The sequence below is a fragment of the Podarcis erhardii genome, assembly GCF_964252035.2.
Source record: "Podarcis erhardii genome assembly, chromosome: 7".
NCBI classification, from domain to species: domain Eukaryota; kingdom Metazoa; phylum Chordata; class Lepidosauria; order Squamata; family Lacertidae; genus Podarcis; species Podarcis erhardii.
The window spans coordinates 46176559-46187637 of NC_138511.1; the positions used below are offsets into that span (position 1 = coordinate 46176559).

An 11079-nucleotide genomic window follows, 5' to 3' on the forward strand; every position below is an offset into this window, starting at 1 on the left:
AGTGGTTACTGGCACACAGGACAAGCACAAACAATTATTAATAATGACTCACCAGGAAGTCTGTTCATGTTGACACCTTGAGCTGAGAGTCCTATCCCCATGTACCTTCAAGCAAACAAAAGTGTGTTAATACAGCAAAGAGAGAATGGCCAAGCAAAATCACACAATGCTGCTTTTCCTAACTGAAAGCACAGTTTAAGTTATCATTCAACAGAGGCTGTGCTCAGATTCCTTCTGAAATCCTGCACAAAATGGCACAGCTAGTCAGGGCAGTGTTGGTGATCGGCCCCCTCGAGAAAGGCTGACTCCCCTTCCCAGGCACCGGGGCCTCTTGCCGGTGGTCAGCAAGAAGGCAGTAGTTCCTTATCAAACCTTCTTGATGTGCTCAGCAAACTACCTCCCCTTTGCTGGAATATCAAAAAGTATATGCTTTTAAAATATAGTCACTGGTAACACATGTAAATTAATTTTGCTAGGAGGCCTATCCCAAAGGTAAGAACTGTACACAGAGATGCCTCTTAAACAGGGCTGCATCCCACCCCCCAGTCAGAATTAGCATGCAGCAATCTGGGAACAGCAGCTTTGTAGAAGCACTGCATGCATGCCTCATCTCCAGCTGCTCACAAGCTGCTTCCTTCTCCAGTGACTAAGCAGGGTGCATTGTCGAGCAGAGATAGGATGGTTGAATTATCTACTGCTGGCAGGAGTTCTTCCCCATCTTGGCCTCCCACAGTTCATGAAGCTTCTGATCTTTTTACATTGTAATCCTTGGCCTTACCGTTTCACACAAAAGGAAACCTAATTGGTTGGGACAAGTAAAAAGAGGTTTACACATTCAAAGAACCTGCAGTATTTAACTGCCATTGTAAAGACAGGAGAAGTTAAGGTCCTTACTCCAAAACAGACAACAGAAGTTTGGAAGAGGGTTCATGTTCAAAATTCTAAGCCTAGATTTAATTACCTGATATGCACAGACCAACTACCCATACTGGATGGAGTGGTGGGGCTGCAATGCTCACCTGGCCTCCCTACGTCTGAGTCACTGCTGCACACCTGAAGGTGACAGAACCAAGGGTAGCTTGCTATGAATTGTTTGCAAAGCATTATGAGGACAAAAGTGCTTGCTCCAGTATTACAGCAGATGACTCTTGAGAGGTGTCCAGAGCACTGTCTCGTCTAGCTCTAATTAAAGATAAGTCCATCAGTTATTTATAAAATTTCTATTTTTCCTCACAAAAGAGCCCTGGGCAGTAATATTATTAATAGGATATTGAAGCTGGAAGGAATTGATCACATGCCCCCATACCTCAGACTCTAGTCCAGTTTTTATTCAAAATCCTTAAAAGGATTTATTCATTTTATTTTTATTTAGAAGTGTTGTAAGTTGGCTCTTGACTGCAAAGCAACCCACAACATGGTACAATAAAAATAAAAAGCCACAGTATCAACTGTAATGCCATAAAACAAGGGCAGAGAGAACCTCAGCAAGGACACACACAGAACAAAACCAGTACAACCATCTCAGCACCTGGCCCAAGCATTAATAACCTGTAACCATAAATCAAAGAATCATAGAATCATAGAAACATAGAGTTGGAAGAGACCACAAGGGCCATTGAGTCCAACCCCCTGCCAAGCAGGAAACACCATCAGAGCACTCCTGACATATGGTTGTCAAGCCTCTGCTTAAAGACCTCCAAAGAAGGAGACTCCACCACACTCCTTGGCAGCAAATTCCACTGTCGAACAGCTCTTACTGTCAGGAAGTTCTTCCTAATGTTCTTGTAGTTTGGAACCATTGCTCCGTGTCCGCTTCTCTGGAGCAGCAGAAAACAACCTTTCTCCCTCCTCTATGTGACATCCTTTTATATATTTGAACATGGCTATCATATCACCCCTTAACCTCCTCTTCTCCAGGCTAAACATGCCCAGCTCCCTTAGCCGTTCCTCATAAGGCATCGTTTCCAGGCCTTTGACCATTTTGGTTGCCCTCCTCTGGACACGTTCCAGTTTGTCAGTGTCCTTCTTGAACTGTGGTACCTAGAACTGGACACAGTACTCCAGGTGAGGTCTGACCAGAGCAGAATACAGTGGCACTATTACTTCCCTTGATCTAGATGCTATACTCCTATTGATGCAGGCCAGAATCGCATTGGCTTTTTTAGCTGCCGCGTCACACTGTTGGCTCATGTCAAGTTTGTGGTCAACCAAGACTCCTAGATCCTTTTCACATGTACTGCTCTCAAAGGCCCTTGTCAGGAGACAACTCTTCACCTCTTAACAAAATCTAGTAAGATTCAACATCAGCTTTAGCTCAGCAGGGAAGACATTACATAGATGGGGCACCACGACAGAGAAGGCTCTTTCCCAAGCTGCCACATAACTGATCTCAACTGGAGGAAATCCAACCAATGATCTTAGCATGAAGAGTGGAGACAGGCTGATGCAGAAAGAGATGCTTCTTCAAGCATTTTGGTCCCATTTTGTATAAGGTTTTATGAGTCATTGCTAGCAGTGCATTAAATTTGGGTTATCAGCATACTGGCAGCCAGTGCAGCTCTTTCAAGGCCACAGCTACGTAATCTCAGTTGGCTGAACCACTCAGCAGTCTACCCACTTTTAGTTACCATATTTCAGTATTTCTAACTAAATACTCTTAAAGTTGCTAACTTTTTTCTCATGTTTTCTCCTCCTTGCTACTGTGCTCATATGCTACCAAAACAACCTAGCCTCCATGCTACAGCTCTTCAGATCTTGGAGGGATTGTTCTGAATGCCTTGCATTAATGTGAAGAAGTGCTCCTTACCACCAGAGCTGATTACAGTGGACCCTCCGGATAAGAACTTAATTCGTTCCAGGGGTCCATACGCACCCCGAAAAATTGCTTCTGCGCACGCATGTGGCATGATAGAGCGTTTCTGTGCATGCGGCGAAACCCAGAAATATACACTTCTGGGTTTGTCGGGTTCGCAACCCGAAAGTTATGTTACCCAAATGTAACGTAACCCGAGGGTCCACTGTATTAATACCACTAAGCCCATTGCAAAGATTCCTACTTTTACACAGCAGAACATCTTTAGTAGATCTTATTCTTGTCAATATGGAGAGAAACCCCTCTCCCCCCAATTATTTCACTATTAATCAGTTTTCAAACAATATGATATTTTCAGGAAGAAGGGGGTTCTATTGAACTTCATCAGTAACTGTTTTTCCTGTTTTTGTTGTTGTTTTTAATTTCAGGGAGCTGAGTAATTGTACAGAAAAAGAAAGAAAATCCTCTGAAATGTTTCTCTGTTATCTGTTTTCTTCCTGTGGCATTTACCTATGTTTTTAAATTGCATTTATGCTTTAAGCTTGTATGTTTTGTGATTAACTGCTCTGCAGGCACACAGAGGAAAAGCAAGTGCCCCATTTAAAAGTATACCAATCCTTGGTGATCTGGTTCTCAGTCTCAAATTCTTAAACATAGAAAAACTGTTCTTAAGCACCAGAAGTTATGACTTTCACAAAGTCTATGGGGAAGGCAAAGCAAAATGGCCCCCTTAAGAAGATTCAGGCAACTCTACAAGTAGAAGCACTCTTTCATATCAGTCCAGATTACGGGTAGATTGCTAAAGGTTTGGGTGTTAAAGTAGAAAAACTGTTGCTCTCAAAAATTAAAATGCCCTCCAGTGGGCAGCTGGCACTGACCTCTGTTTGCTTCAGGGGGACTGGACACATTCCAACCCCATTATGAACAATAGCTGGAGCATAGTTTTTTTTAAGTGCATGTAACTCATATGAAAGAATCCATGTACTTTATAAACATTGCATGCCAGGGATGAAATACTAGTTGTGACAGTCACACAGTTCATGCTGTTTATTGTATTAATAGCTCATCCCCATTCTAAAGAAGAGCCACTCTCACAGCCAAGCATAAACACCCAATTTAGCAGAAAACTATTTACGGGTACAACCAGGGTACAGAATTCCAAACCAAGCAAACAATCCAACAAAAGCATCGTGCCATGCCATTATCACTACAGCTATATATGCACATGCAGGTATGTATTATCAGGACACCACACTTGCAAGAATACTATGAGCTAGGATAACTGTTATCCATTTTGCAGATGGAATGAGGCAGAAAGACGGATATGCTCCATTGAGATGTCATGACTGAACATATATAGATTCCCATGTCCAAACACACTACCGTGTCACAATGTCGGTGCTGCCAAATTGCAGTATTCCAGGAAAAATACAACAATAACAACTTTATTATTTATGCCGCCCTTCCAACTGGGCTTTTACAACTACTCTGGGAAGCTCCCAACAAAATATTAAAAACATGAGATCACTGGTCTTTGTATGACTGTACAATAATTATACAAACCTTCTTACAGTACAAAGCAATTGTACAGCACTCTTTGCATCACCATTATTTCAGACACAAAACTTCACCCAACCCAGCATCACCAGCTGAGTAGCATAAGCATCAATGCCACAGTTAACAGCACAAAAAGCACTGTGCCATTTTTACTAACAGTTACTATGAAATCCACCGTGTTCTGTCATCAAAGTTGACACATTCACCACCAGCACAGCATATACTGGCTGGTATTAGCATGGTCAAATGGAAAAGTGCAAATACTTAAAATGGCTTGCCTACAGCTACAGATGCTGGATGAATTCAGCCTTTTGGAAGCCTACAGGAATAAGTTGCAGACAGTCTAATCCCTTCATTGAGAGCTCTTACTGTACTGAGCTGCCTCTGCTCCTGAGGGCTCCCCCCCCCCATTTTTTATTATCTCTTCCTTACAATTCCTTTCAGCTACTGTTCGATGTCAATATCCACTTGCTTTCACTTGTCATTACAGCCAGCTGGCACTTGTACTGGCATGAACCCACTGCTCTGCAAGGAATGGTCTAGGCATAAGCATCCACCACTTTAAAATTGAGAAGACAGTTTTTCAGCTATAAGAAGGCTAAGATCCTTAGTGGCTCTGCTTGTTACTGAAAGAGTGCCCCAAACCCTGGTACAGGAACTCCTTGTCTAAGTTAGCCCTTGGCACTATGCATTAAATCCTAACAGAAGGGTGTTCCATATCATTAGGCTACCCTGGAAATGCTTATGCAGTAGTAGCTTATAGCTACTATTGTGACAGAAATGTACTATCAGAAGAACCGCAACATGGGAGTGACTTCTCACTTTCCTGTGAAGAAAATCTGCTTCTGTTTCCAAAGGCATTCCACGTGTCTCCATTTTTAGTTATTTCTTCAGGGTCCTAATTATTCAAAACAATCTTGTCATTTAACAATTAAGAAATCTGAAGCCCCTGATTCAAGACCCAGCTCAGTCATGAACCTGCAGGGTGACCTTAGACAACCGTCATTACATCTCAGTTTCCCATCTGTAATCTGAGGGTCACCCATCAAGACTACCTTACAGGGCTGCTGTAAAGCTTACTGATATAAAACTCAAAACTCTATCAATGTATTGTAGAAACACACTGTGCAAATAACAAGTATTATTAATTGCTACTGTCATGCTAACATCACCCCTCCTTTCATTATTCAGTTTTTACTATCTGAAATGTAATGGTATGCTAAAAGAACCAAAATACACAAAAAAAAATTGGTTCAAATTGAGTTTTTAACTCTTCCTTTTCCCAACCCACCTACCCCTTCCTTATAGAACTTTACACATCCCTTAAGAGTTCTTCCTCCCTCCCAAAGTCCTAACTCCAAGATACCCAAATCAAAATGGCAAGCTGACTAAAACAGTGAAAATGAGAAAGGATTCAGTAATATGATAAATAATATATGTAAGAAAAAAAGGTGTGTCCCCGATTCTCTGTCAGCTGCCCCAGGTAAGCAGAAGTCCTATGCACCTCCTTAACCCTGTTGAGGCCAAAAAAAGCCTTGCAAAATACCTTCAAACATCTCCCTTTTCATATAGGCTACTTTCTCAATTACTGCAAGGGTCACAAAAAACCCAAGTGATTTATAATCTTATTCATTTGAGCTTTCGTTTTGGCCAAATCAGCCTCTTGGTAGCCAGTATCACTCCTTTAAAGAACTGGGCTATTTCATTCTCTCGTCATCCCCATACCATACTGGTTCGAAACTTTGGGTATTCTGTAATTAAGGACCAAACATATACAAACAAGACCTCTTTCCATAATGTCAATATCACTTTATATCCATAAAGCATATACTATAGTTCAGGGACGTCCAACTCCCAAGAGATTGTGATCTACTCACAGAATGAAAAACTGGAAGTGATCTACCTATTTTTTTGGGGGGGGAGGGAGGTCGAAATTGTCGACCTTTTTTGGGGGGGCAGCAACAAAAACAGATAAACAATAAGTCATTCCACCAGCAGAAACTCCGTCTTCCGCTCTTGAAATTGTGTGTAGTAAAGGAAAGAGGGAGGGGCAGGCCGAATGCTCCTTTTCACCCGTGGACAAAAATGAACCTGCAATCGACTGCAATTGACTTCTAACAACCCGGGGTCGACCTGTCGATCGCAGTCGACCTGTTGGATATCCCTGGTATAGGTCCATTCCCACAATACAACATATCCAACAATTGTCTGAACAGACAAGCCTAGGGTACCAAAGTGAGCCACCACCAAATGCACTCCAAATAGCATTTTTTTGCTGGATTCACCTGAGCCTAAGATCCAAGAAGGAAGTCTTTGCTGCTGACAACACAGCCTGCAATTGCACTGGTTATATGGGAGAAGGGTTCATACATTCCATTAATGGAATGGGTTTCACGCAGTCCCTAACAAATGCATAGTGAATGTGTGAGCTTTTCTATAGATCTCAATAGTTCTTTTTTTTGGGGGGGGGGACTGCTGGGTTAGATGCTATGGCACAACTATATGTATTACCACACTGTACTAAGCAACTGTTTACCAACCCAGTTCTTAAAGTGAACCATTTTACTTTCAATTTTTATATACATGCTCTCCTTCCATGAGGTTGAATCAGAATGAACCAGTATAATTTTGGAAGCTAGCAGCAGCTAGATATACTCTTAAGATTCCAGCAGCTTCAGGGGTGACAATTCCCACCGGATCCACAATAGGCCACATTCAGGGAACGACTGTTTCCACCACCAGGCTCAGCCTCTCTCTGACTTGACAATGCAATCAATGTTTCTGTATTGCCAAGACCAACTGGTTACAGCTGGGAAAGTGCAGAAATATTACATACCTGATATTTACTCAAGTTATCCTCAGAAGTTTGATTCTAGTCTGCATGGATCTGATCACTTTGAGTCAGTTGTTGTGTACAGAATACTTCCTGATAACACCACTGATAGCAAACTATTCAATTCTCACCTGCCGTAGGAACAGCATAGTAGCCCCTTTTTCTGAGCTCTAGTTAAAACAATCAACACCCAGTAACTGGATTTATGCTCAAGGTTTCAATTTAAAATTACTTTACAGGGTAATCCTCACATCACTATAGGCCACAGACAACTTCTGTGGCAATCATGGTCACTCTGGAAATTGTCTTTACCTACCAGTTAGTATCAGATACCAAATATTTACAATCATTCTGGGAACTGCATAACAAATTAAATTTGTTCCAGCCAGAAGCGTTTACTACTTAAAAGCAATGCTGTAATAAAATCTGATCCAGATCCACTCACCAAATTGTGTAAGCCAATAGGCTGTATCCAGTTAAATAACATTAAGAGTAGACCCATTGAAATAAGTGGATTTTAGTCATGATGAACTTTAATCCACTAATTTCTATGGATCTCCTCTGACTTAGCCAGAAACAGCCCCATGTCTTGATACGTGTCTATCTACATAGATCTAGAGCTGTATCCACCGCTGGATAACATCTTCTGGAAACAGAATGTTGAAATACATCCTCCAATTCAACCTCTGTTAATAGTAATTCACTCTACATTCTTTGGACTGCTGTCTCCAATCTTATGCAACATAAAAGCAACATAAAATCTTACTATCAGTACACTTTATGCCAGATAGATTATTTGATTAGGAAATTCCACAAGGAGCTGGGGGACAAAATACATGGGGCAGGATGTACAAAACTTATGAGATTTTGTCCAGCTCTTCTCTACCTTACTATTCTCCTCCCTGCATTAGGGAAGGAAGTAATAATATTCAGAGTAAATGTGATACTGAAAGCATTTTATGCTGCAGACATTAGTAAACTTTGCTCCTTGGCACAGGTAGTGTTTTCTGGTTAACTGAACAGGACCTAGCAGGCAGTAGAACCAACAACAAAAGAGCTTCAGAATTAAATGGCTTAGGTATTTCTCAGACAACGCCATGCTGCTATCATTTCTAGAACCTTGCAGAGATTTTTATTTGGACTTCAATGCATCAAATTCCTCCCAACTTTAGAAAGTGTTCAGCCACTCTGTTCAGCCAATATTTCTTCCTCAGTTTCTTTTGAAGGGAAATGACTTAGCTGCTTGGTAATGCTGCTTCAGTCTTCATGAAGTAGGCAACACAAAATATAGCCAAAATTAATGCCTGGTAATTGCACTTTCCACAGGCCTGTAACCCAAAAGTACAAGTGGTTTTTATTTTAGTTCTCCAGTTTGAAGGATAAATAAGCATGACTAAATGGTAACAAAAATGAGTGTCTTTTGAACAAAAACAGACCATATATACCACAGGAGTTGTTTTACTGGATGTTTTTGAAGCTCTTGTGGAATGATGGCATCAAAAAAAACACCAAGGAAATTCTGTCCTAGGACACATTGCTCCACGCTCCATATTTGGTTAGCCAAATGAAAATTAATTAATACACCCAGTTTGAACCCAAAAGAGACTAAAATTAGCTGCAGGTGAAATACTTCTCTAAGGCCTAGAAAACACACACCTGGCGGTCCAGGATGAAGATATCTGCATAACTTAGTTTCCAATATTTTTGGAAAGCAGACCTCTGCTTTCCCAAGTTCATCACCAGGCCTCCCACCCTTAGCTGCGGTGGAATCCCCAACTGTGCCTTTTCAACAGGACTCACAAACAAAGCATCATCCCATATCCACCACTCTTTGGACAAAGACAGTCTCAAGGAAGCAAGGAGAGTCCCATTCTTACACAAGAAGCTTTATGTCAGATTGCACCTTAGTACTTTGATTATAAATTTTGTACAATACAAGAGGATGGCTTGGCTAAATACCATACCAATGCCTCCACTAGCAGCTTCTTCTGGGCATAGCTAATAAGGTATAAATCACTGCTCCCCAAAGGATATTTGGTTACGAATCTAAACATTATCTACCTCCACTGGTCATCAATTGTCTATATGGAACCCTAAAAATGGAGCCTCTGGTACAAGTTATTTATTTATTTATTTATATACCACCTCTATCTTCCAAGGAGCTCAATATGGTATACATGTTTCTCCTCTTCCCCATTTCATCCTCACAACAATCCTGTGAGGTAGGTTAGGCTAAGAGATGGTGTCTGGTCCAAGGAGACCCAGTGAGCTCCATGACTGAGAAGAGACTTGAACCCTGGTCTTAACAATGCCAAGAGTAAACAGATACTTCAAGAGCAGCTGGTATCTGATTTCTCACTTCAGCAACTGAAACAATGACACAAAAAAATCTACTGTAGTACCAGAGAGAGTAAACAGTATTTAGAAGAGGTTTTTTTCAGTCTCCACACCCATGTTGTGACACTGGATTTATAAAGATGTGGTGCCCACAGATATATCACCACACCCAAAAAACAGTTGTAACTATTTGTCAAATGTAAGTCACCAAAGTCCACCTCCCATGGCTAAGCTCTTATTTCCTTTCTCTCCAAGTTATCAACTGTTCAATGTACAAACACAATTTCTGGCAAAGCAAATGAAGAAATTTCTTAGAAGAGTTCTACGTTTGGCCGTGGCCTCTTTTTTTCAGCACCTTCATCTTTGAAAAAACCCTTTTTGTTCATTATTAAGAGTTCAATACCTCAAAGCTACTTGTTGTAAAGTATGCTTTGGATAGCAAGTTGCTTTGGGTTGCCCTCAGCAAGATATAGTGACTAATAAATTTAAATAATAATAACATGCGAGAAAGAAGACAATAAGACTCTCCCGGCATAATGTATTCAAGTCTATAGCCTATGTGGTATCACATGGAAAAAGATTTTCTGATGCTGCTTTAACAGATGTAAGCTGCCATTTTCCTATTGATCAGAGATTACTGAACTGCAATTCCAACTATCCTGTAAATTTAATGGACCATCTATGCTCTCATTTTCCTCATGACCATAAAACTACCTAGCATGTCACCCATATATTTTGTCTTGAGCAAATACAAAAAGAGAATTCTTATACACATTTTTAATACTACAAACAGAATAGCACTTTCTTCTGCTCCACTCAGCTATGTGGATTCTTCTCCTCCACATCCATTAGTCACTGCCATATTGGATTTCAGTCCCAACACACTAACAAGCCACACTGGAATTTTAAGACGTCTGCTTGGTATAATTATCCATAACAGCCAGCAAAGGGAGCAGCATAATAAGCATGCCTCATCTAGGTCTATATTACTGGCTTGGCATTTGATGGCAGGAAGTCAAACCGGTTTTTTTTTTCTTGAACTGGAGTTGAACCTGAATCACAGCTGTATCCTCCCAACTGAACCTGAATCAAAACCAAAGACCTGGCTCAGTTCCCTATTTTAAAATTAAAACTAGTGCAACATCCTACATTTGGGGCTGCATAGACACATTAGGTTTTACCTACCTGAATCGCACTCAGAGTAAAAGTAATGGACCTAAATCAGTCATGTCCATTAATTTCAGTGGATCTAAGCATGAGTTTGATATAATCCATATGGCTCCCCCCACATACAAAGCATCCCTATCTAGTTGAAGTGTATGTAGTGAGATTCGTTCCAAACCCTCTAAAAAGAAAGACAAGCTGTCCAAGAGGCATTAGAAGAACACACTTACCCATCTCTACCTTTACTGACTATCTTCACTTCAAAGTAATAAATACCACAGGCCGCAGGGATAGGATGGGTAGCCCTGACTGAAGCAGCATCCTTGTGATTTTTTCCATGTCCTGCAAAAAAACCCAAGAACATATATAGGAAAGG

General features: G+C 40.9%; 1 protein-coding gene across 2 annotated transcripts in view; it reads right to left on the minus strand.

Moving 5' to 3' along the window:
• The window catches only part of RANBP10 (RAN binding protein 10), a 49618-nt gene that overhangs the window by 37486 nt on the left and 1053 nt on the right, over positions 1-11079 (minus strand). For both annotated transcript variants that reach the window (XM_081870564.1, XM_081870563.1), the window contains exons 2-3: positions 10934-11045; positions 53-105 (exon numbers count right to left, since the gene is read on the minus strand). In XM_081870564.1, coding sequence (XP_081726690.1) covers positions 53-105; positions 10934-11045 — 165 coding nt within the window. The remainder of the gene's footprint in view (positions 1-52; positions 106-10933; positions 11046-11079) is intronic.